The sequence below is a fragment of the Strix uralensis genome, chromosome 17, assembly GCF_047716275.1.
Source record: "Strix uralensis isolate ZFMK-TIS-50842 chromosome 17, bStrUra1, whole genome shotgun sequence".
NCBI classification, from domain to species: Eukaryota; Metazoa; Chordata; class Aves; order Strigiformes; family Strigidae; genus Strix; species Strix uralensis.
In genome coordinates this window covers 10987060-11013550 of record NC_133988.1, presented here as the reverse complement: position 1 = coordinate 11013550, position 26491 = coordinate 10987060, and the positions used below count along the sequence as shown (strand labels likewise).

General features: G+C 39.5%; 2 protein-coding genes and 1 non-coding gene across 17 annotated transcripts in view; all 3 read left to right on the top strand.

Moving 5' to 3' along the window:
• Nucleotides 1-490: 490 nt before the first annotated feature.
• LOC141951353 (E1A-binding protein p400-like) lies at nt 491-15999 on the top strand. Its single transcript, XM_074887462.1, has 17 exons — nt 491-627; nt 1950-2135; nt 2357-2575; nt 2940-3017; nt 3499-3653; nt 4089-4225; nt 5722-5842; nt 6045-6159; nt 7251-7437; nt 8470-8601; nt 9171-10202; nt 10935-11230; nt 11778-11980; nt 12081-12253; nt 13252-13930; nt 14887-15010; nt 15592-15999. The coding sequence occupies exons 12-15, from the start codon at nt 10971-10973 to the stop codon at nt 13336-13338; spliced, it is 723 nt and encodes a 240-aa protein (XP_074743563.1). The 5' UTR covers nt 491-627; nt 1950-2135; nt 2357-2575; nt 2940-3017; nt 3499-3653; nt 4089-4225; nt 5722-5842; nt 6045-6159; nt 7251-7437; nt 8470-8601; nt 9171-10202; nt 10935-10970; the 3' UTR covers nt 13339-13930; nt 14887-15010; nt 15592-15999.
• LOC141951488 (small nucleolar RNA SNORA49) lies at nt 12629-12767 on the top strand. The gene has a single exon (XR_012631364.1). It is a non-coding gene; the product is annotated as a small nucleolar RNA SNORA49 (small nucleolar RNA).
• Nucleotides 16000-18149: 2150 nt separating the features above from the next.
• EP400 (E1A binding protein p400) overlaps nt 18150-26491 on the top strand; it is a 52937-nt gene continuing 44595 nt past the window's right edge. For all 15 annotated transcript variants that reach the window (XR_012631342.1, XM_074887605.1, XM_074887599.1 and 12 more), the window contains exons 1-2: nt 18150-18283; nt 20350-21703. Coding sequence is in view for 14 of the 15 variants with exons in the window: in XM_074887605.1 (XP_074743706.1) it covers nt 20381-21703 (1323 nt within the window). In the remaining variant the exon portion in view is untranslated. The remainder of the gene's footprint in view (nt 18284-20349; nt 21704-26491) is intronic.

Sequence of the window (26491 nt, the reverse complement as noted above, 5' to 3'; positions counted from 1 at the left end):
ATTATACGATTTAAAAACCCTCTAGAGAACATTTTAGCAATCTTAGTGAGCGCCACACATCTCATTGTCCATGCCTTGGGCTTAAATTTGTACCCTCTGGCCTAATTTGTTGTTCTCTTTAATTGATGTTGTTGCATGAAATTTTTCCTTTTTGGTCATTTGATACCCTGATACAGATTGGTTGCCTAGCTATCACCTCTCTGTAGGGTGTTGTTAAAAAAGATCTTTGTGTTGGCAGGTTAAAAAGTGGATAAATACATTCTAGACTAGCACGCTGATTGATTTGCATCTTCATAGCTTTTAGGTATGCAGTTGTATTGTGGTATGGTAGAAAGCTGATTTGACCAACTGTGTAACAGTCTGTATTGCCACTTTCTTTGGTTCTTTTTGATATTCCACTGTTTTAGTTACTGAAATTGCCATTTTTAAAAGTTTCTCTGCAGGTGGAATTTCTCCTGTTCCTCAAGTGGCTCAACAGATTAGCCAGGAAGAAAACCAACTGCAAAATGGACCAAACTTGTCAAGTTTGCATATTTTCTTACCTGCTCCACACAGCAGGTACAACCAGCAGGCTGTGATAAGAAGCGTGTGATTTTGGTTCCAGCTCCAGTTCCCGTACAACAACAGGTATCAGATTTGCATATTATATTGTATGCAGCTTTGAGTGGCTGTTTTTTTGTGTATTCTAATTGCTATTGTCATCTAGTGTGCACCATTAAATAGTCTGTCTTAATACTGGGAAGAGAATATCCTCAGAAACAGAGCAGTAACATCATTAAGAAAGTCTAGACACGATTAATTTTTGTCCCTTTACCACTATTTTCCCTTGAAATTTTACTTCTGTGGAGAACATATCTGTTCATTTATGTCATTTGTCGTGTCTGACCAACTCTCAGTTTAAATATTCTTGTGCTGGATTTTCATTTTTAGTGAATCAAATTCATTTATTTCATGCTTCAAAGTAAATTTCAGACGTGTGGAGGGTCAGTAAGTTGCAAGGTGCAGCAAGAGGGAACAGCGTGCAACCTCTCCCTGTGCCCTGGCAGTGTTGTCCTTCGTGTTTCGTATTGAGACTTTGTAGATGACAGGATTTATTACTCCAACCTGGGGAGAGAGCAGCAAATAATTTCAATAGTTTTTGCAAAAGACTTTACCAGGCACTAATAATTTCCTTCAGGTAGCACAGCTGGGTATAAATCTTTACAATAAAACTTTGTGTTCATTTAGATTTAGAATGCTCTGTAGATAGTTGTATGTCTCTCCTGGTTTTAATTAGTGGTGCAGACATGCCATATGATTCTTCTTGAAGAAAGGAGTGAGTAGGAATCAGGCAGATTCTCTAGGGAAGTAGAATTTGTTCTTGTAATGAAATCCAAGAAGGAGATTTAATTAAACAGAATCAATTATTTTAACTTTTTATGCAACATATTTAGAATAAGGAGGGAGAAATCACAATGAAAATCTGTGCTGCTTTGTGTTTACTTGCCAGCAGTTGCAGGATGCTTACATCTGTTAATAAAAATGCCATAAACTAAAGGTATTTTTATATGAACTTTTTGGAGAATTCTGTCCATCTGCCATGTGGCAGAGCCTTTCAATTCTGTGAAAATTCTCAGTGAATCAGCCCTGCTTTTCTGATGAGATCTAGAGGTACTATATTTTATGAGGAAAAAATAAAGTTCTCAAGACTGAGTACACTGTATCCCAAACTTCTCTACTGATTTTACATAACACTGCTGCATCACAAAGTCCTTCAGAGACTGTACATAAATGCACAAGATGTGTTATTCATTATCTTTTAATAAAGTGCAACTTCAAAAAGCATAGAATGTTTCCAAGGACTGAATAATCATTTCTATTGGTTATTCATGTAACATTTTTCACAGTGTCTCTGTCTTGGTTTTGTGTTGTATAGTAGGAAGTGTAAGTTTAATTATGTTTACTTGAAGGAAAATGAAATTCTGCAGAGAATAACAGCACTGAGGAGAGAAGGTTTATGGTCTCTGAAACGTTTGCCCAAACTCCAAGAGACCCCACGGCACAAATTACACCATGGTTATCTTTTGGAAGAAATGCAGTGGATGGCAACTGATTTTGTTCAAGAAAGAAGGTGGAAGATGATAACTGACAAGAGAGTAATGTGAATTTGATATTTTCAGCCAGAACATGGGGGGAAGAATAGGCAGCAATTTCATGGTTAGGACGTGATCACTGGGGATGTGTGAGTTTTGGTTTGCTTCTCCACTGTATTTGTGAAGTTTGGGCAGTACTCCTAAAGGGATTGTATTGTTTTTTCTTTCTTTAGAAATACACTTCTTAGAACAAAGTAAAATATTCTTTTTATGGTTTTATTCAGCTCATCATCACAACAATATGATACTTCATGAGGAAACATGCAAGAGAAGCAACTGAGGGCTATTGCTGCTTTTACTGCTAGAGAAATTGAACATTTCTGGTCCACCATTAAACAGGGAAATGTAAAAAAAGAAAAATCCAATCTAAACACTTACTGAATAAAAACCTATTGGACAATAACAGACAGAACCTTACAACTGAGCTTTGCTCAGCCCATGTGGTGAGTATCATCTGCTGGTAAAGATAGCTTCATGTTACAGTTGCATGAATAATTTGAGGCCTTATATGTCATGAAGGAGCGTGCTTCACTAATCCCAGTCAGTGCAGTTGGCTCGCTGCGGATGTTTAAGTTTTGATGTGAGTTATTCTTGGGTGGCTCTCACTGGGTATGTGGATGACTTCTATTCATGGTCAGTTTTGTACGCACCGTTTTTTTCTCTGAGTGTTCTGCATTGTAGCCATGTCTGATGCCTGTCTTACTGTTGAAGAAATGTTAAGTAATTCATAGCTGTATTTGAAGCTAAATGCATTCATGTTTGTCATTTCCTTCTGTTCTTTTTGCCCCCACACTCTCTCCATTTTAGGTAGTAGATTTAAAACTGCAAGTAGAGTTAGAAGAGAGGAGGAAGAAAGCATTAAACTCACAGTACATCTCAAAAAAGGTAATAAGAACCTAGGACTTTTTTTTTGCATAACCTTTTTTTTTTTTTTTTCTTTTGCATACTGGTAGTAGTAGTATAAGCTTAGCAAAATAAATGTTTAGGAGCTCGTATTTTGCTCCTAGTTTTGGGTTGTAGGTATCACCTTTCTCTAGCTCACTAACTTCCTGTAGCTTACTAACGCTTTGCTAAACACTCTGTAAAGACTTCTTGTTGCTGAGCTTTTGTTTGTATCAGGGCTTCATTTTATCTCCCTTGGGGGCCAGGCATGAGACTGAATTCACTAAAGCTATCATGTGTGCACCTGTGTCCCACTGCAGTTTGCCTTTGTTTATGTAGTCAAGTTTGAAAAATTTACAGTATTCTCACACTGTAGAATTCTTGTGTTCTTTAGACCCTGGATTAGCTGTAAATGGCATCAAATCTGTTAATGAATTATTCATCTCAGATATGGCAGCACTGTGATTTTTATTATTTTGTGCAGAAATAAGAGACTCTTTGAATAAGAAAGAGAGCCTTCAGAAGGAAGTGGTACTTCCAGATCTTACATCTACTGTGAAGGAATACATGGCAGATTTAGCAGACATTGCTGCTGCAGAAGCGTTGTTACCCAAAGGCAGCGCTCAAATCACAACAGCAGTAAGTAGTGATACTCTGTCCTTATTATGTGGCACTCTTAGAGATTATCAGAAGGCTGAATTGGAGTGGTTGGCAAAGCTGTACAAGATGAATCTCAGTGGCATTCTGGCTGATGAAGTTGGACTTGGAAAAACACTGCAAGTTGTTGCTTTTTTTGCACACCTGGCATGTAATGGAGGTATGAAATATTTATAAATCTGTATTTTTAACAGTTGGTTAGTGAACGTGTTTTCAGTAAAACAGAAAAAATAATTGCATTTAATATGTATAATTTAAAGAAATATACCTGGAATACATTTTATAAAAAAGGTTACACAATTCCTTTCATTGTTAGTGCATCCATATGTTGTTTGTATATACACAATTGCCTTTTCTGGTAAGTTCTGAAGTGGTATGCAGTCATTTCCAGCCATGCTGTACCTCTTATCTCTACAGGTAGCTGGGGTCCTATTCTTGTTGTTTCACAAAACTTTAATGTGCTGAAGCGGGAGATGGAACTGAAAAGCTGGTGTCCTGCTTTGAAAATTCTTCTGTACCTTGGGAAGACAGGACAACTTTTTAAAAAAAGACAGGTATTGTGAAACATTGTTTCACCTTCGCATGTACTGGGTAACATAAGCCTTACACAGAAAGAAAATATCAGCCTGAGTCACAGTTATACCATTGTGGTTAAAAACTTCAGAATAGTAATGTCATAACCTGGTTCTGTTCTCTTTTGTTATGTAGCATACTGGAAGAATGAAGATATTTCCTCATTTCATGAATGCTAGTTCATAAGAAGAGTTTGATATTTACCAATAAAATCTGCTTTGATGACTAGCAATGTCTGGCTAGCCTTTTTAAACTGTGTGTATGTACTTACTGGCACGATGTCCCTTTGCACAGATATTTTTGACTAGGACCTAATCTCTGCATGGGGAAACTCACATCTTTGCTCCAGTGACTTGAACCTCATCTTAGTATTTGCTGAAGTTTATTAAGAAAATGTGTTCAATTTAGCCATTTTTTTGGATGAGAAATTGATGTCTAATCCAGAAGAAGCAACAGGAAGTTTGGTGTTTATTTTGTAGTTTAGAAGCCATGTATGTGTTTTCAGGCTTCAAAATTTCACTAAAATTATTTGCAAAATATGCTGCTGCTTTCCCCCCCCCCCCCCCCCCCTCTAATTTTTGTATTTTCAGCTTTCATAGTTACAAGGAACTTTTTGGGTTCCTTCATTGATGCTTTTACAACATACAACTTTTATCCCTCCTTTTGGGATGATGTGTCTTTTTCAGTTAGTTTTCAGTTTCTTTCCTTGTTGGAGTCCTTCATATAATCTTAGATTTACTAACAATTTTTCACTTCTCTCTTAAGTTTGTAGAATTGGGCCATATAAATCATGTAATAACTTTTTCTTGCCTTGTGATCTGAGCAGAGCAGAAGAAAATTAACAAAATTGCCATAGCTTTGAGCATATTTATTCCTTTAGTTCTGTGACTTTTCTTTCATTCTTGCAATTTTAACTTGGTGTCTTCTGTTTCTAATTTTTTATTTGCCTTTGAAAGTATATATTAGGATGTTAATTCACACATTTGACAGCTTCTGTGATCAAGTAATTTTGATACTTCTGGGTAGAATTTACCTAAAGATTGACACATATGAATCTTAGAGATTAGAATTTATCCAGTAAGGATGAATACTATTGATAACCTGTAACAACAAGTGTAAGTATTCTGAAACATGTCCAAACTCTTCAAGGAACAATTTAAAAATGTGTAAGGAAAGATGGCTTTTCGTTGCCAATTGTTTTTGGATGGCTAGGAAACTTGGTCCACTGTATTTTCTAGGAAAAGTTTTTTCTTCTTTAAAAAAACAGTTTCTGTTGAGGATATTTTATATAATGTTTCAAACATCACAACCAGAGAGTTAAACTGAGCATTCTCTTCCCTTTTGGGATTTTGAAAGCTTTAAACAACTAGGCTAAAGTGCAAGATAATCTATTTTAATCTAAGAAGAGGAAACACTTAATCCTTGCTCTGAAAGCCATCAAAAAAGCCTTTAGGATTTTTGTGGTTTTATGTTGCAGGAATGGACTGACCCCAACAACTTTAACATATGTATTGCCTCCTGCAAGCAATTCTTTAAAGACTATGAAGCATTCATGAAAGTGCAATGGAGGTACCTGGTTTTAGATGAGAGGCAGAATGGTAAGAATCTGACAGAGAAGCACTGGGATGCAATATTCAGTCTCTGGAGGTCCGAAGCATTCATTCAGATTTTTCTTTTTGCTTTTGCCTATCAGTTACTGTCTGAAATAACTTCAGCGCTGCAGGCTTTTAAAATTTTTGCTTGCTGTGATGTAATTTATGAAATAGATCTTACCTTAATTGTTATCTTCATTGCTTGCAGTTATCATCGTTTACTCTTGATGGATACCCTTTTGCCTACTGCCTTAGAAGACCTGTGGGCCATTGCCTGTTTCCTGATTCCAGGGATTTCCCCATCCTGTCTGGATTTTACAAAGGTAGCATCTGTGGAGGGGAATGAAGGTCATTACCAGAGAGTTGCAGTGAGACCACAGAGAGTACATTTCCCTTGAGGATAGCATCTTAAATCTCTTTCTCTGAGGAAATGCAGTTAGGAAATTATTGGTTTGTATTCTTTTAGGCAGTGCAGTCATTTATTTTGTGGAGGTCCAAAATTCATGTTGCAAAGCAGTCACCAAGGAAATATGAGCATGTGCTTACATGTAGGCTTTCTAATTGGCAGAAGTTGATGCATAAAGACATCTTGTCTCAACCAAGGTACATCTGTTGAGTAGTTTCTTAATTGTTCATTCACCATTAAAGTTAGGAACTGTTCCAGTTACAATAACAGAGCTTGTTTGCTGGGGTGTTATTTCTAAGTGAGTCATGGGCAAACCTAAAGATTAAAGCACGTTGGCATAATTGTAGTGCTGTGCAGGCTAATCATGTTCTACACTAGGTGGTAATTGCATGCAGCCATTTCTTCATCCTGTGTTTGTTTATTTATATCTAGTTGTTTTACAAGGTAAAAAGAAGAATAAATAAACAGTAGTTGCAGATTATGAGACAAACTACATATGGGACAAAATATTTATAACTTAGACAACTGACTATGTGTCAGTTTTTGTCTAAATTTAGTTCTTAAATTATTTAGGAACTGAATACCCTAGGTTATATGATACATTGCTATTCTGATATGTCTAGTTTGTATTTTCCAGTGAATTTGATAATTTAAAGTGGTATTTATTCAGGTGTTAAAAAAAGGCCTTAATATTGACAATCTATGTTTCATATATTATCTGATGTCATTTCCATTTGAAATACAGTGGCTATTTGAGAAATGCAGGTTTATGATAATATGAGTTTAAAAATCAGAATACGTTCTATAAATTATTAAGAGTTTGTGTGAATGTGATAGAAGCTGGAGGAATGGAAGACTGCGTTTTTAAACTCATACTTTTCTAAGTTTGATAACTTGGTGTTATCAGATTTATTCAGAAAAACAGTTTGAGTGTGCAGAAAGACCTAAGCTCCTAAAAAGCACTTTTTTTAAAGATAATTTAAATTATATTTTCATTTTAAATAACAGAACTCAAGAATGTCTTCGAAGTGGGCACTTCGTCAGTGTCCTCCATGTTCTAATGCAGCTACTAAGGGTGTGTAATCATCCTGATCTGATAAGTCCCCGGCTTCCAAGTTCTTCCTGTGTATTAGACACGTTGGAGTTTACAGCTGCTTCTCTAGTGCTGAACACGTTGGGACAGGATCTTTGGAAGGTAAGGAAGTAATTCTCTTGTGCTTGACTTGATTTGAGAGAGCAGGTGGCTTAGGACATTAAATTTCTTACACGTAATTTGGGTTCCAATTAAATTTCAAAATCTGAATTGCTAATTCATTTATTTTTAGAAGCAACTGCTAAGATTATAAATAATAACCACTGACTTTATGGTAGTACTGAATTTAGTAGGTGTGCTGGGAATTTGCTATCCTTGTCAAAGAAGGTCAGACTATTTTGCAACACTTTCTGGTTTTGCTTAAAGTTCCCAATTAACCTAAACCAGTGGGTCTTGAAATCAAGGCAAGGGTGCCATTCTTGTCCTGTCCTGAGGAGCAGTAAGGGCATAGTTAAGCTGTGTACAGCTCTGGAGATGAGAAGCTGAATCAGATTCCACAGTTTAGTTTTAACTATAGTCTGTTTGTTAAAGTTACATAGCAAGAGTTTTAAACCATTTTTTTTCCTAGTGATTTCAGCAATACTAGAGGCTTAAAAAAGACTGGACAAAGCTAAAAGAGTAGCATTATGTTTCCTGGGAAACCTTTAAGCCTGTTAGAAGGGGTGGTGGGACAACATGAGTGTCCAAGGCTTGTGAAGCAAGTAGGGTTAATGTATCAAGGTGGGAATGGATGAGTCTGAAATGCCAGTTCTAGAGAGATAAATGTTTTAATTACAAGCATTGAATTAACTGCAGAGCTTCTAATTTGAGGGTGCTGTTCTGTTTTTGGCTCTTGGTAACATGAGCATAAATGCTCTATTTTCATGGCGTAGGTTGCTGAAACCTTTTAAAGTAATGGCAGCTGCTCCCTGCAAAATCACGTGACATTTGGCTCTTCCACATTTTGGGTTAATTCTGGCATCAGCTGTGAGCTTTTTAATCATTCTCAGATAATGTGGTATTATTACTACTATTTTTTTTTTTTTTTTACTGCAACTGAATAGTAGTAGAATATTTCTTTAGGATGGTTTTTTTTTTCTTTATTCTTTTTTTTATAACTTAAGCATGCAGACTGGTCTCTCTTTGATGTGACAGGATGGAAAACCAAATTACTTGCTACGAAGCACAACTACTGCCAAAACTGAAGGTAACTAGAAAGCTTATTGAAGAGATCTACTGTTCTCCTTCATCACCCAGGCTTGAGCCAGCGAAGCTCAACCCAAATAGGTATGCAGTGTTCCAGTGATTGATTGACTGATTGATTTTAGGTAACAGGTGAAATGAGTAATATTTGTGAGGGCCCAGAGGGTTCATGCAGAAGCATTTGTTTTTCTTGCTATCTTTTGTTTCCTCACTGATCACTGCTAAAGACTGTATGCCAGTCTTCTGAGGGAAAGCAGACTGCTTTTTAGCAGTTAATAGTTGTTTTCATTTACGAAGGATCAGCTGTGATCTTTCCTGCCAAACTCAATAGAGTTGAAGTCTGATGTGTTTTTCATCAAACAGTGGAAGTGACTTCTGCAGTAGAGCTTCCCAAGCAGAATAATTAAATCTTCTTCTAGTTAATTTTAAGTCTAAGATGCGCTTGTAAAGCACTTAAAGAAATCTTGGGGTTTTCTTTTTGGGGTGGTGGGAGGGGAAGAAAAAAAGATGTTCTGTTAAATTTTGACCTTTTTGGTTTTGCTATTGACTCTTCTCTCTGAAGAGCAGTTGGAATATCAAGTTCCATTAGCAGTTTTCTAACAGGAATTTGCTAACAAAATTCCTTATCATCTATCTGTCTGTCTTATAAACAGAATGACACTACTGTGCAAACTGGAGATTTTGCTGGCAGTTCTGTTGGTCTCCAGGTATACCATCTGAATGAAACTCTCTTCAGACCTGAGCTGCAGTGTCTGAGACAGCTTTTCACACAGGTCATTCTTAACTGACTGAGCAGATTTAGGCACCATCACTGTCCTGTTCTCTGGGTCTCTGCTGAGCCACTACTAAAGGTTATTATTAGATGAGTCTTTTTTATATGATACAGCCCTTTGGAACAGACTGTTTTCAGATGGCTGGGGATGTAGTGCAGTATTTCAAGCACACTCTTTTTCTCAGGCTTTTTCTAAATTCTCTACATATTGATTTCAGCTGGGTACAGTAGAAGTTTTTGCATGGTTGAATGGGAAGCATTCAGTATGAAGGAAGACAGAAGATTATATAGGATAATTATTCTTCCGTGCTGTTAACTGTTCTAATAACTTCTTCACTGCTAAAAATGAATTGTGCAGGAAAAGATCTTATTCTGTGGTTGTTTTCCCCCAAAGGTGTGCTTAAAATATACCTGTGCAGACCCTTGAAGCCCTTGCAAAATTTGTACATTGTCAAATCAAATGAGTACGCATGTGAAATACCAGTCAAACTGTATTGAGGAAATACTCTTTTTTTTTTTTTTTTAAATAGGTCTGCCAGTGGTACTGAGGGAAGAACATTTCATGTGTAGTTTAAGAACACATAGTATTAGAGGGAGGCCTAGTCTTTTTGCAGTTAAGTGCAACCCAAGGGTTATGTCTGGAGTAAAATTGCCCTGCATACTATATGCACAGGATAAGCATTCAAATCCTGCAGTGTACAGTGAGGAAATCCTTCCTTTTAAACCTTGTACCTTTTTTGTCTCTTAACAGCCAGCAGGATAGTACTCAGCCCAATGGCTTCCACAGCTGGAGCACAAGAGAGAATTGCTCAGCCAGAGAAGCCTGTAACATTACAGTTTAGAGGGAAAACATTTCCTTTGTCTTACAGTCAGTTCTGTCGGTTTACTGGTAGGCAGTCTCTGAAGTGTCAAGGTAAGGTGCTACATGATTCAATTCACATCTTTCTCTTTTTTTTCCCCTTTTTTTTCTTTCTTCTTTTTAACTTTTTACCTATTCAGAAATGAAAATTCTAGAAGGTACAGTATCCTCATATTGTAATATCATGTGTCTGTGAAATGAAATTATTTCTCTTCATTAAAATATTTTTCTTGTCTTGCTGCTTTCCTGGAAAAATGAATTTATTAGTGTGACAGTGGATGACTTGAGTACTAAATCTAAATCATATACTTCCATGTCCAACTCAAGTACTGTGCTAACTCTTTGTATGACAGAGTATGTGCTTGATCATGAACAATGTATAGTTTACAAGATTCACGCATGCTTATCTGTTCACTGAAATAGCCAAAGCTTTAGTATGTAAAGCATGTAGAATATTGTAATTGGCTAGTCTCATCCATCTGTACTCTCCAATGTCTGAGTAGACTCTCCAATGGTAGTCTGAAAGTCACATTATATTCTTGCCAGTAGACATAGAGTAGGAAGGCAGATTTATTTTTCATTAAAATACCAAACGAAACTTCTGTCCTTGTATCACAAATACTAATCGTCAGCTTTTCTCCTGCTCACTTCTCCTCTCATAGTCATTCATAGAACTTTTGCATTAACTAAATTATCCTAATTTTCAACTTTCTTGTGCATAAATTTATTTTTTGCATAAGCTTCATCTGGTCAAAATACATTCAGAAAAGAATTTTTAATTTAAAGGGTATCATAGAAGAAAAAAGACAACTAAAGGGATACATGGACAAAATACATTTTGGGAATGAGCGTCGTTGTTCCAGAACCCCTCTGTATGGCAGAGACTTGTTGGAAATTTGCTCTTGGATCAGTGAAAGAAAAATCTCTCAGCATTGTTCTGCCAGGATTAACAAATGGCGCTGGGCTGGCTTTGCAAATTGCCTTCCATATTCAAGTACTTCAAAGGTTCTAAAGGATCCCTTGCAAGAACTCATTCTGACATTGAAGCAGCAACAGATCACTGGGAAGGCTGTTATTACTAGGTAATCGAGACCAATCCATTTGCAGTCTTTGCATAAATTTGGTGGGTGTATACTACCATTCAGGACAGGGTATTTATGTAAAGTACTGTAAAATGCTAAAAGTGGTGAGTTGCCTTGTTTTATCCTTATTGCAGGCTAAATTCCTTTATGCAGAATCTATTTGCATCCCTGATGCATCCCTTTAGAACATTTTAAGATTTTAAAACTCTTAATAGTTCCATGGCAATCATTATTAGCTATATACCAATTCTACTTGATTTTGACATATCTTGTATTTTTTGTGTGAATACTTACAAAACAGTAGGAGTTGTAAGTCAGCTTATTTTGGTAACTTTACAGATAGTGGTAATTTCCTCTTGTTCTGATCTTGAGTGTTTTTGCATTTATTTGACGTTAACATAAAACTTCATCTACTGGTTTACTTTCTGTTACCTTTAGCCAGATTCTTTATCTTTCCATGCAGACATCTTCTTTATTACTGTTTTTGAGCAGTCAATAGCCCAAGCTGTTAAAAATTAGTATATTAAAGTTTTGGTTTGTTTTGTAGAGATCTGTGCATATTGCCAGCTGTAGCTGTTGCTCCTCCATATTTGTATGTAGCAAATCCTCCTTATACATATACCCACGAAATGAAGGTCTTGAAGTTTAATCTGAAGGAACAGATACTTCCCTACTTCCATTCAATGCAGCAGATAGCAAGGCCTCATTTTCTACAGTTTCCAGATCCCCGACTGGTGCAGCGTGATTCAGGTATTAAAAAAACCCACCACCTGTTATAACTGTGCAAATGTGGTTTCTCTAATTGTTGAAAGCTACGTGCAGAACCTTCAAGTTCTTATTTCATAAACAGGCAAGATGGAAGTTCTGGCTGTCTTGCTTCGAAAGCTGAAAGCAAGAGGACATCGTGTGTTGATTTTGATGCAGATGATTCCAATTCTTGATATACTGGAGCTTTTCTTGAACTTCCATTTTCTCACATACGTAAGAGTTAATGAAAGTGGTGCTCACAGTTGGCATTATCTGGTAAGAAGATCTCTCACTCAAGCTAATAGTTAATGGATGCTCATAGTGGGAGGGAAAACGCTAAAAGGAAGTCTAATACATTTGCAAAATTCATTTGCATAATTTCATTAGTTATTTAAGCAGATTATGTATGTAGCTGTAGCACAAAATATGTAATTATATATGAAATATGTCAGTCATATTACTATTTGATGAGGCATCCAGAGTGTTTCCAAGAGGTATGCCTCTAGTTGTCCTACATTTATGAGTAATTTATGCTTGAAATACAGATGTTTTATTTCACTATAGCATTTTGATTAATTGCTTTTGCTTTCATTATCTGTAGCTATCTACATTGTTAGTACTTTAAGTGTAGTTGCTGTTTTTATGTTGGCACTTCCTCAGCCTTACTCCAGGGGCTTCTGTTTTTTGTAGAGTGCTCTGGCATTGCCTGAGGATAAATTGAAAGTATGCTCATTTCCCTCCCCAGTAAGATTCTCAGTATCCTCTGGGGCCTACAATTTGAGCAAACATTAACAATATAGTTAAGTTATTCTTTTCTTATTTTTTATTTCAAATTGCATTGTTATGCTTTCTGTCAGATGCAGTATAAAACATAGAGGAATACTTTGCCTTAAAGCAACACAAGGCAGCACAATAGAAGGGATTCAATTTAGTCCATAGACAAAAAAAATGATGAAGCATGCACAGAATGTAATAACCCAGTCAGGTGTGCTTAGTCATAGGACATAATGTGACTACTGTAATAGCTCTTTAGATTTTTATCTAGTTGACTGCACCATAAATTAATAGTTTTAATGGTACACAAATTAATTTTGAATTGTGTAGATCTGTAATGTGGGCAGTCAGATAACTTAAAATGTTTGCATGCTGAATGTAGGTTGGGGAAGTAATAAGAAAGCAATTTTTCTGATCTCATTCTGTAAAAAACTTTGTTTAGAGATATATGCTTTATTAATGTGGATTTGTAATTAAGTTGCTTGTTCTTCCCATTTTAGGAATCCATAAAATGTTCAAGCAAGAGAAGCGATTCTTCTGTGCTATTCCTTCTTCCCACACTCCTTCCACAGGTGTTAGCCATGTAGATGCGAATACTGTTGTCTTCTGTGACACTGATTTAGATCCGCTGATGGATACAAAGACTAAAGAATGGTGTGATAAAATTGCAAGATGGAGATATTCACATATACAGGTGACTTTTACACTAAGTAATAGTATAGATGTTTTAAAATCAAAAATAGAGGGAAGATGTTTTTAGGTGAAACTAGGGGTTTTGGTTGAGGTCATCCTTTTAGTTTAAGTCATTTGGTCTTTTAAGATCCCTTTAAAGATTGGATCTGTCATACATACTTCTACCCTTCAGACTAAAGGGAAAATGAAAACCCTGTCCTTTCCCTTACTGTATCTTCTATTCCTGTCTTTCCCTCCCACTTTCATCTTGTAAGCCATCTGGATTTCTGTGTTGGGACAGTCAAAACGAACATTAATATCTGTGGGCGTTTTCTGCTCTTGTTAAACAATAAATGTCTTTCTCGATGATCTATTATTGGATTTCAAATCCACTAGTGAAGAGGCGCTGGTGTTCATGTACAGCTTAAGCCAATCGAAAAGTATGTGTAGAATTTCTTGGAATTGTTTCATACTTTGAATGATCAAAAAAGCCAGAAAGTCAACAAGGTAAGCGACTATATTTCATTTTCTGAGTAATTAATAAAAACAAAATAGAAAACCCCAACTGTTGTCAGATTTTATTTTTCGTTGGTTTATTTGGGTTTTTTGGCTGGTTTTTGTTTATGAGCACTGAAATTTTGCTTGAAATGATTGTGGTCTAAAAACACATTGTTACCTAATCAACAGGTAGACATATTTCCCTTTCTCTTTACTGGTGTGAGGGCCTTACCCCAGAATGAAAACTCAGTTTAACTAACTTTGCTATGACTGTTAGCCTGTAAAAGGTGAGACTCAGATCAGTGGCAATTTACTGCTGTTGGCATATTGTCGTGGTTCAAGCCCAGCTGGCAGCCAAGCACCTCACAGCTGCTCACTCACCCTCCCCAGCCCCGGCAGTTGGGAGAGAGAATTGGAAGGGTAAAGGTAAGGAGACTCGTAGGTTGAGATAAAAACAATTTAATAATTGAAATAAAATAAAAATAGTAATAGAAAATACAAACGAATAATGCAACATGCAGTTGCTCACTACCCGCTGGCAGATGCCCAGCCTGTTCCCAGTTAGCGATTCCAAAGGAGAGAAAATCCCAAAACTGCAATCCTGGAAAAGAGGGAGAAGCTTCCTGGCCAACCCTCATCAATATGCTGAGCATGATGTTGTACGGTATGGAATATTCCATTGGCCAGTTTGGGACCGTTGCTCTGGCCGTGCTCCCCCACAGCATCTTGTGCACCTGCGCCATGGCAGGACATGGGAAGTTGAAAAGTCCTTGACAGCTTAGCAAGAACTAAAAACATCCGTCTACTGTCAACATTCTTCTCATACCAAATCCCATACTGAAGCCAAAACAGCACCATTCTAGCTACTAAGAAGAAAAGTAAGCTCTATCCCAGCCAAAACCAGGACTCAATATGTGTTGTGAAAAGTGGCAGTATTTTAAAGTTACAAATTTTCTTCCTAAAAGGAGTTAAAAACTGCAAATATAGGAATATCAGCATGCCAAGAAGCTGGAAAAGGCAGAAGAAAAATTTCAGCAGGAAGTGAAAGAGGAACCCTTAACGTATACCAGACAAGATGCTTATAACAAGGTAACATCAAGGGATCTCCAAGTCACTGCTTTTGAAGAATTTGCACATTGTGGCTATGAGCCATGTATTTAAGTATGCCTGTTGTGTTCACACTGCACTGGTGTTGTGCCCTTACACAATTACTGTACTCTTGAAGCTGGCACTCTGTGGACAGTTTTAATTCTGTAGGGTAGCAGGCTGCAGTTTTGACAGAACTGTGGGTTGGAATGGAAATGCATGGTTCTGTATTAAGGTCACAATTGGAGGAAGAGATTGAGAAAAATACTGAAAATTAAGAGTCATTCCTTAGAATTTTTTTTTCTAGTGTAATTTTAAAATTATAGTTATTGCAAACAAGCTCAGGTTTGTAAATGATGGGTTCTGGGCTGGAAGATGTATTGAGGTATCAAAAATTCCTTGTTTCTCCTACAGGAGTTTGTCTGTGATGGACCAGATGGAGAAATAGAAATAATGGCTCTAAGTCAGTAGCTCTTATTTCATCTGAAGGAAATCTTACCTAAAATACTTTAATTCCTGGCAAACTATGGGTTGTGGGGGTTGTTGTTGTTGCTGCTGATTTTTTGTTTTGTTTTTTTTTGAAGCTTTGGACTCCTCCTGTTGTACCTGAGACTCACGATGATGTCTACACTGCTTCTGTTATGTGTCTGATGTATGCTAGTACCCCGATTCCAGAGTCTAAGCTTCCACCTCAGTTTGTCAGGATGGCACATAAGCGGCAGAGAACAGATCTGTCATGTAAATCGGATTCAAAATTGCATGGGAAGGCGTGGTAACATTTGTGTGTGAAACAATAGGAAAATTCTTCTGCAAGAATATCTTTAAGTTTGTGTTTAAAAATTTAGACATGTACATACCATTATCTCTGTTGATTGGTATCGCTCAGACAAAATGATTGAATGTAGAGTGCAAGCAGGAGTGCACTGTGAAAACTTGCTATTGTCCTTACAAATCAGAAATATGGGTGAATTAAATGAGCAGGAGTAAAGCAATGAGACTCTTGTTCATTCATTTGATCTGTTTTTCAGCTTATTTTCTTAGTGAAGCAAGAAGCTATTTCAAAATGACGGATGAAGTCAAATAGTGTACTAGGGGAGCGTAGGCTGAAGGTACCTGCATTCAGAAAAGTACTGCAAAAGATGTATCATTAGTTAAATGATTTACAGCTTTCTGTCATGATCTTGTTGCACAAAGTTCCTTTCTCACTGGAGATAATAACTTTGTCCTGCCAATTAGCTTCAGGTGAGAGAAAGAAGCATTGCCATAGAAGGGTGGTTGTTCCTCCACCTTCACTTTTCGTCCAAGTGACTCCAAGATTATTGAAAACACGACAGAAGAGCAAAGCTCAGGAGACCCTCCTCTGGGTAAAACAGAAAATGTATTTTGCAAGAGCTTTGCCAGCTTTCAGCAGGTCAGCTGCTGACACGGGGCAGGATAGTCCTGCATGGCTAATTGCTGAAGACTTGGCACTGTTAAAACTAAGATAGTACTTCATTTTTATTGACTTCAGAAACTTTTTACTCGGAAGTTTATTAGAGCATCCATAGACCTTGATTAATACGGGATTATACATGCTTGTGCACACAAGAAAAGCATTTAACTGAAACATTACACTGTTTTGATTTCTCTCTGCCCCTAGGCAGTGAAACAGTTAGACACTTCTTTTAAACCTTGTTATTGTGTCACCGGCACAGACAGCAAACTGGGACTTTGTCAGCAGTGTCCTTAACTCTTGTAACTACGTTTATCGCTCCCCAAGCAATGCCAAAACCATAAAAGCATTTGCAGGTCCAGAAGGAAAGGCGATTTTAAGTTGAAATGTGCATTACATTGTGAAGACTTTGAAGTTTGTTTTGGGTTTTTTTAATTCCTCATTGCTGTTAGTAGACTACGTGAGTGTTTAGTAAGCAGAATCATAACTGTATTTTAGAATTTTGAGTAGCTTGCTATACAAGCAAATGCTGTATCCCAGCGAGTGTCCGTGGTACCTGCCTTTCCAGCACAGCCTGAGCCCACAGCCCCTGGCCAGTTTTTCCAAGCAGAAGCGTTTGACAGCATCAGTTGTAACCATCACTCTGATAACAACTGTGCAGATGCTTTTGATGACTCCGCTTATATCGGGTAACCTTTTACTTTTTATTTTCAGTTCACATTTTGCTACTGAAAATAAATCCTCAAATCTTTATTAAATGGCATTGCTCACTTTAAAATTTATTGACAGTAAGTGAAAATGATGGGAGAATAGTCTTTCGGTAAGTCCTTTACTCTTCAGAAAATAGTATATCCCAACTGTTGTATTTATTTAAGTGTAATTAATTTTAATTATGTAGGATTTTAAACACCGTCATCATTGTATACTGTCACTTATTTTCAGTTTTATCTTAGTTTTATCTCTATTCTTTTACCTGGTAACCAATATTCATCTGAACGTTCATTTTCGATTTAATCTCAAAAAGTCCCAGGAACCAAGTCCTGATCCTCGGAGCACAGTGACTCTGGCAGGGATGGAATCACTGTAGCAGTTCCCCGACAGCAGCCTCTGGCAAGCAGAGCTCGCGTACACCCGGGTTCTGCCTCCAGGACGTCTTCAGTAGCTGATGTTAATAGTGAAATGTCCTCTTTGGAAAGGAGAAGGGAATGTCCCCATTGAGCCGGTGGAAGCTGCATTGCCTTTTTTGCTAAACTATTCCCCAGGTTTCTTTGGCCGTATTTCATTCTAGGTTATTTTTTTTCCTCCTTTCTGCATTTCTCCCTTTTCTTGCCCGTGCTCCAGGTAAGCAGTGTATAGTTCGTGGTGGATTTTTACACTAAATTTTGGAGAAAACCGTCGGCAGCGTTACCTGCCCAGTCAGGAATTACTGTTTGGACGCGTATTACACTCCCGTATCTGCACTACAATAAAAGTTAATTTTCTGCCCTGTGCCCGAGTCTCGTTCCTGCGCCGCTGTGCCCCGGTTCCCGCCGGGGGCAGCGCTCCCTGTGCCGCCGGAGCCCCGCGACTGCCGGCCCCCCCCGCGTCCCGCCACCGGCTCCCCTCAGCCGGCGGGCGGCGGGGCGCGGGCCCGGGGCGGCGGGGCGGCAGCGCGCATGCGCGGGCGGCGGCGCAGGCGCAGAGTGCGGCCCGGCCGGCGGGGCAGGCGCAGGCGCCGGGCGCGGAGCGAGGCGCAGGAGGCGCGGTTTGTCTCCTGCCGGCGCTGGTAGCGGCTGCCGCTCCGGCCGCCCCCCGCCCCCGCTTCCTGTGAGGAGCGAATGGAAAGTCTGGCCCCGGCGCCCGCGGTAAGTGGGGCCCGCCGGGCTCGGAGGGCCGGGGTGGGGGGGCGGCCGGGCCCCGCTCCTCCCCCCCGCCGCCCCCTCACCCCGCAGGCCTCGGGCCCGCGGCCCGGCGGCACCGGTTCTGGCGGCGGGGGCGGCCGCAGAGGAACGGGCCTTCCCCGCGCCGCCCGCACGGCGCTGGGGCGGGGAGGTGTGGGGGGGTGCCGTGTCCGGGGCGGGCAGGGCCGGCCGCGTCCCGCTGCGGGCGGGGGAGAAACGGCGGCGGCTCTTCCCGGGGCGCTGCCTCGGCGGGGGCCGCGGGCCTCGGTGGGGGAAGCCCCGCGCGAACTTCGGGCGCCGGGGCTGGGCGGTCGCCGCGGGCCCGGCCCGGTGTGCGGGCCCTTTGCCTACTTCAGTTTTCGCACACAAAAGGCGATCGCTTCTCCCCGGGCTGGAGGAGGCCAGCAGCGCGCTGGTGACGCTTCCTTATCAGCGTGTAATTAATTAAGTGTTTTCACTTGGGCCGTAAATGTTAGCGAAGTATAGGTAATTAAAATAATAAGACCTTGTTACTGGCGATAGGTGATATCACTTGAATCTTAATTATTTGGTATCAGTGCTATGATAGAGTCACAATACCACGAAGTATTGCAGGATTATTAAATCTTCTGGAAAAGGTGCCTGCAAGGAGTGGAATTTTTTTTTCCTTCCCGCTCCGCTGAGGGCTCTCCCTCAGATTTGAGCGCCGAGGAGCGGGACAGACGCGATCTGCCCAGAACTGTGTGTGCTCGCGGTGCAGGCTGCGCTCCGTGGTACCTGCCTGGCGTGTGCGATCCTGGCCCCCCCCCCGCAGCCTCCTGTCCCCCCACCCCTGCAGCCTCCCGTCCCTGGCCCGCGTGTGCCAGCGCTGCGCCGCTCCCTCACCCTCCCGGGAAGCCGGCTCTTTCCCGGGGGCGAGGAAGGGAATCTCTCCATCCCCAGGGCTCGAGCAGATGGCTGCAGGTAGCCCAGGCCGGGGGAGCGGCAGGCTCGAGCTGTGTTTCCCTGCCCGAGGACCAGCGGAGGAGCGGGACGAGCCGCTGCATCGCGTCACCCTTCAGCAGTGCTGCGGTGTTGAGGTGCTGCTGCCTCTTGCCACTTGTAACCAACTTGGAGTTAGCAGCGGAGACGAATGGCAGCGTACTTGTACGCGTGTTGGGCCTGAAATAGCAAAAATTAAACTGTTGTTTTCAAAACATGAGAGAGATTTTGAAAAAAAAAAAAAAAAAAGGTTTTGTTTTTCTTTTGCTGCTACTGCTGTGTGACACCCAGCACTGAATCTACCTGTCGGTGCATGTCAGTGGAATTTTTGTTCGTCAATGATTAAATCGCAAAACCTAAACGCTTTTGGATTTCTGGATAGCTTGGCTCAATAAATAGCATTTTAAATGAAATGCAGGTTTGGATTAATTTTCATCTTTTTTAAGGGATTAGTGTTCTGAAGGAAAGAGGAAGCAGAGTTAAGTATCAAGTACAATACTTTCTAGATGATTTGGTAGGGATGTTTTTCATGACGCGTTTTTTTCAGTAGCTAGAACAATAAAGTTAAATAGTCTGTGTCTATCATATTTTTAGTTATTGTTGAAGAAACATACTGTACATTTTAAGCAACTGTTGTGTTTTTGAGAACATTGTATTAAGTGTTAAAAGCACTGGAACACTGGGAATAAGGAACACAAAAAAGTAGATATTTTTGATACTGGAGACTGTGGAACTTCAAGATACAACAGATAGGGAAAAAGTATTTTTTAATTATTTGAAGTCATTCTAACTAGCTAAGAGGAATGTATAATTTGTAAAACTATTTAATAGCACTTCATTAGCTAGAGAAATATATGAGGGATTTAAGTGAGCTTTTGTGATGCTGATGGTTTTGGATAATTTGACTGATGACGTAAAACATTAAACATATTTAAGTATATTTTAAGTACTGCAAAGACAGGACAACCAAGTTGTTACTGTAACGTAGTCTTTTGAATAGTAACTAAATAGTTTCAGTTACAGGAATATTTTTACCTTCCCTGAATTTGTGTTTTTGTGTATTTCTTTAGAGTATACTGTAAAAAACCTAAAACAGTGAGGATGCACCATGGTAATGGTCCTCAGAATGCCCAGCGCCAGCTCCAGAGGTCCAGGTCCTTCACGGGCAGTGAGGGAGAAGAGCAACAGGCAAATTTACCCCAGTCCCCTGCAGCTTCTTTTGCACCCTCTGCAAGTCCATCTGCACCCCAGTCCCCCAGTTACCAAATACAGCAATTCATAATGAGTCGAAGTCCAGTAGCTGGGCAGAATGTGAACATCACGCTGCAAAATGTTGGACCGGTGGCTTCAGGAAACCAGCAGATAACGCTTACCCCATTGCCTATTCCAAACCCAACATCACCGAGTTTCCAGTTCAGTCCTCAGCAGAGGCGGTTTGAGCATGGATCCCCATCGTATATTCAAGTCACTTCACCGCTGCCACAGCAGGTTCAGTCTCAGAGCCCTACACAGCCTAACCCCGTGCCGGTGCAAACGTTGCCCAACGTTCGGGCAGGCACTCCGGGCCCTGGCTTGGGTATGTGCAGCCAGAGCCCTACTAGAGGATTCGTAGATGCTAGTGTGCTTGTGAGACAAATCAGCTTGAGTCCTTCCAATGGTGGACACTTTGTGTATCAAGAAGGACCGGGAATTGCACAGATTGCTCAGGGAGCTGCTGCACAAGTACAGCTTCCATCTTCTGGGACACCTGCTACGGTGAGGGAACGCAGGCTTTCACAGCCTCATTCGCAGTCTGGTGGCACCATTCATCATCTCGGTCCTCAGAGCCCTGTAGCTAGCGGAGCAAATATGCAATCTTTGACTAGCCCGGGCCATATTACGACGACCAGCTTGCCGCCCCAAATCAGCAATATTATCCAGGGGCAACTTATGCAACAGCAGCAGCAAGTGCTTCAAGGGCAGCAGCTGGGTAGACCCCTTGGATATGACAGGACTTCTGGTGGATTGATAGCAGGAGTTGGGGGACCTAGTGCATTTGGAATGACATCACCACCTCCTCCCACGAGTCCTTCACGGGCCACTGTACCACAGGGGCTCTCGAGTCTTCCTCTTACTCCTACGGTTAATACAGCAGTGAAAAAACAACCCAAAAAATTGGAGGAGATTCCTCCTGCCAACCAAGAGACTGCTCAAATGAGAAAACAATGTTTGGATCATCACCACAAGCAGATGGAAATTCTTAAGGAAACTTTTAAGGAATGTTTGATTGAACTGTTTTTCCTGCAACATCTTCAAGGGAATATGATGGACTTTCTAGCTTTTAAGAAGAAACATTGTGTTCCACTGCAAGCATACCTGAGGCAAAATGACTTGGATCTAGAGGAGGAAGAAGAGGAAGAACAATCTGAGGTCATCAATGATGAGGTAAGAAATCTGTTGGTTAATGTTTTGGAGTGAAATCGTAGATGAAGTTGCGGCACGTGGATTGTGAAGTATTAGAGAATGTGACAGTACCTGAAAAATCATTTTTACTTGATGAAGTCTGGCAATATTTCTTTAAATAGTTGGTCTGTGAGAATGCAGTTCTGTTAGATACTGTGATTCGACAGGTCGGTTTGAGCGTGCTGTTAGATATATGTATTTAAAAGAAGAGAATAGAGAGGTGAAGGGAGCTTTCACTGTCCTAGTTAGTATGTAAGCCCACACACAAATAAAGATGGCATTGGTGTGGAAGCTGTTTTAAGCTATCAGAATGAATATGAATAGGAATCATAGATGAAATTTCACTTACTAGACTCACACAAACCGAAAAAGTATGAGCAAAAAGTCTTATAAGAGGTTAACCTCTATTTGACTCATGTAACTTCTAACCATAGATGTTAGTGAAGTTCAGTGTTGCTGTGGCCAACAAAAAACCTGAATTAATTTAATTACTCAGAGACAACATGTGAATTGTAATGTGTATGGGTCCGTAATAATGAATCAGGTTACCTAGGCTGTCAGAGCTCTGTGCATGCATTGCTGCCTAAATGATTAAACAAATAGCACTTAACAGACCGGAGAGTAACAAGTTAACTTTGTTATTTAACTAACATGAATTCACTGTTTATTAATGGCAAAAGGACTTGAAATAAGCTTGCCACAGACAGATGCTGTGCAACGTTTGTACCCGTTTGTGTAGCTCTTGACCTGCAGCACCCGGTGGGTGCGGGAGCAGTGCCTGTCTCGGACAGAGCCCGCCTTCCGGGCCGACATGGCAGGTGGTTCAACAGGGAGGATGTAACTGAAGCCACTGCATCATTTGGCACTCATTTTGTAAAAGTCTCTATGTATGGGTATATAGTTGCCGGTTTGTAAAGAACCAAACAAACAAACATTTATGTAATGAAACTCATATTGCTTTGAAATACCTGTTAGAAATGAGTGTCTTCACTGAAAGTTCATGACTGTCAGGCGTGAATCATTAGCGATCATATCTTCAGTTGGGATTTGTGGGAAACTTTAACAGTGTAACAGCTGAAGGTTAATTTGTTCATTGCTTTGTGGTCTAAACTTCTGGACTAGGAAAAATGTATTTCTGCTGTGATAGTTATTGATAATTTTGAAGGAATAATTTTTTTCTATATACAGTAACATAAAAGCTAGCCTGTTATTGTAATTTATTGACAATGGATATTCAATATTTTTTTTTTTCACCTGGTTTGTATTTTGTCAAATTGTTTAGGTGTTCTTGTTGGGTTGCGTGTTTGTCAGCTGAAATACCAGGTATTTTTAACTACGGTACGCACATTTTGAGAGATCTTTAGCGGGTGTAAATTGTGTATGTTCCTTGAAGTCAGTGGCGCTACTACAGTTTATATCAGTTGAGGCTCTACCCCTCGGTCTTTTGGCTTTGGAGTTTGCTGTACTTTACTGCCTTCTTGTGATAGATCATCTTTTGTTTGTGAAAGCCGCTTGTCTGTTTAACTGCTGGAGAATTTCGCAAAGTGCAAAGTCTTTATGTGTTTTCAAATGATGAATCCTTTTGAAAGATTAAGACATCTTTTGAGTATGTTCTTTCTTTGTATTTTTTTGTCTTCTTCTCTTTTATTTCCCCCTCCCCCCTCTTTATCACTTTCTGCTAAAGCAATGCACTTCATCCCTTGCCTGGAAAGGTTGATCACTTTGGGAATTCAAGGGAAGAGCGAATGGTGGCTGTGCTCATTGCTTAAATAAATGTTGGAGCTCTCTTAAGTTCAAACTGTCTGTCATGCTAATTTGTTGTCCGTTAGGAGCAGCAATCGTTAAATTAAACACACTTTTATGTTAAGTGGATTTAAGAAAAGGTTTCAAGTGACAAGAAGTCATTATAAATAGTCAAGGCTGTACTCTGTTCTGCTATTAAAAGTGAGACAGAACTCTTCAAAACAGCCTGCGCTCAAACCAAGCTGCACTGATGGTGGTTTAGTTATAATCCCCTCTTCAGCGAGGTACCATCAGTACAAAATGAGTGTGTTGAACAGTTAAAAAAAAAAAAAAAAGAAGAAAAACTTTTAAAAAGAAAATGATTCTCCCTTCTTTTTTTTTTTCCCAAAATATTTCTCTCAGGTAAAGGTTGTGACAGGAAAGGATGGGCAGACTGGTACTCCTGTCGCTATAGCAACCCAGCTTCCTCCAAATGTTTCTGCTGCTTTTTCATCCCAGCAGCAACCATTTCAGGTACTTTTCAATGGTTCTAAAATGTAGTTTCATCCCAGATTTTTTTTCTTCATTCAGATTTGATATTTCTTAGATGAATTAGAATTTTCCCAAAAGCCCATCCCTTATCATCTAAACAAAACAAAACAAACTTCGCAATCTTCAAATGCATCAGTATTAATGAAGCCTTGAGGAAGTTAAACCTTTGTCTCCAGGTTGCTGGCTTATTTCATTAACTTTCGGCTTGAATGTTTTCACTTTGGTTTGTTTGTCTTTTGTTTCCCTAATGCATTTGGTTCATTTGTGCATTCTGCATAGTGATAATATGGATTCTTTTGTCTGTGGCATTGTAATTGTGGATTTCTTCTAAATTTCTTTTCTTTTTTTCTTTATCTATTGAAGGTTTTGAGTATGGCTACAGAAGGTTTTGGATTTGCCTTCCCTGAAATGTTTTAAACAACAATAATAACCCTCAGACACAGTTTTTTAAAATAACTAACTGCTTTCCATTAGCTCTACCATAAATGTTGGGACGAAGAAACTGAAGTGCTTGTTTTTATTATATGAGTTCTCTTTTAAAATTTTTTTCTTCTTTTTTTTTTTTTTCTTTTTCTTTCATGAAGGAATACTGAACGAAGTAAAGAAATACATGTGATAATCAGTTAAAGTTTTTGTGGATCAGTGATGATGCAGCTTTTAAATGCAGGCTAGTATGGGTTTGTGCAGCTACCTTCAACTCTGTGTTACCCAGATACCATTGCTTATATACTCTGAGAAACAATACACCCTAATTCCTCTGCAACTAAAATATTTACCTTTTAGCTCAATTATATAGGCTTAGCAGGTGTTAGAGGGTGAATTACTCTGCTGTCCCATGGAAGCTGTACAGTCTGTACTGCCTTCAGCTAGGCTTTGGAAAATGGAGAGTTAAATGAAATGTAAAATGGGTTGTATTCCTGTGTATATAACAAATGGGATGTTCGTACTGATATTTTACAAACGAGTTGCCTAGTAAAGGGGCTTGCACTGAGAGCTCTTCATTATGGCCAATACTGACATGTCTTGGAAGTCTCCTTAGGCAGTCAGGCTTCATCTAAGCTGTATAAACTGTGTAATATTATATCAGGTTATTTATTAAAGTGATTAGGGTTATCATCAAGCTATAGCAACAGCAGTGGTAAAGTACTTCTGAAAGCATTATACCATTTCAGACCCGTTTCAGAGAAACTAGCAGGTACATGTTAAAAACGTACAAAAGTCTCTGTGTAATTGTGATAATACCTTTTAGCGCAGACTGTTAGCATCTCTTTCCATCGGTGTTTTTCTTTGTAACTGTTTATAGAGAAATAATGTGTCCTGATCAGCATCATCATTCAAATTTGAGTGCGTTAAGTGCAGCACTCAGAACGATTATTGTGGGCATGCTGCATAATGACCTTCAGAGTACTACATTATTTTAATTAAAGTTAGGACAGTATTAGTCTAATATTAGTGGTATGTGACTGCAGTTTATAAAGCCATAACCTCTTGAAGCGTCTGGCTTAAATTTCGTGGTGATGATGCAGACCGCTGGGAGGCATACTCTTAAGAAAATGTCAGTCAAAATCCTAAAGTAGAGATGCAGCCTGAAACTGTGAGTATGTGATCATCCAGAGTAAGAGTGCATGTGAAATAAATGGCATCTGAAGCAGAGTTTGGAGAACATACTTTCTTAAACTGATGTTCCAGAAAGCGTTTGATGCAAACGGGACATAAGATGAATTTGTTAATTCAGTAGAATTGTACAGAATAAGTTTTTGTGACTTTGAAAATTCTATAAATGCCTAAGTGTGTGATGCTCTGCCAGACACAGGCTGTTGCACTTGAAATATGCTGCACGTCTGCCCTGGGAGAAGACAAGCATTTGAAAACTTAATCCATATCAAGTGTGAGATGGCAGTGAACCATGACCATTAGGGGTGAATAGGAGTCAGAGATTCGTAAAACCAAAATTCACATCTTAAAGCTATAGCTGTATCACGAGGGTGGCCACGAATGCCCTCACAACAACAAAGAGATTAAATGTTATTAATTCATAGCTATTGATAGAATCTGAGTGGTATGGAATATATTCAGCTCAAAAAGGAGTGTTTGAAACCCAGTCATTTTAGGTGACTTTGGCTATGTTTATTAATACCGTTTGATGAAGCATTGAAGATGCAGGGTTGTGACTGCTATGGTTGCTTTCAATACAGACTAGTGTTTATTTTCTTAGGCTTGATTTACATTGGAGGAATTCCTGTTAAAAATCAGAGAAGAAAAGACCTGCGAATAAACTAGAAGATTCTTTTGGGAAATTGCTGTCTTTGCTATGTTGTCATAAGAAATTTTCACAACATTTGCAAACCCTTACTGTACATTGATATGGCAAAGGCTCTCAGCATCAGAAAATTACACTTAGTGAACTTGAGTGCTAATTTAGCTCATTTTCTAGGATGTAGAGGCTGCCATACATAGTCTGTTTGTATTTTCTGATAGAATCTCTTAAGACCTTGG

Excerpts from the sequence above, each read along its gene's own strand:
- LOC141951353 (XM_074887462.1), top strand. The coding sequence starts at position 10,971 with ATGGACAAAATACATTTTGGGAATGAGCGTCGTTGTTCCAGAACCCCT. Across the intron at positions 11,981-12,080 it reads ACTGGTGCAGCGTGATTCAG|GCAAGATGGAAGTTCTGGCT; the intron begins GTATTAAAAAAA and ends TTTCATAAACAG. Across the intron at positions 12,254-13,251 it reads CTCACAGTTGGCATTATCTG|GAATCCATAAAATGTTCAAG; the intron begins GTAAGAAGATCT and ends TTCCCATTTTAG.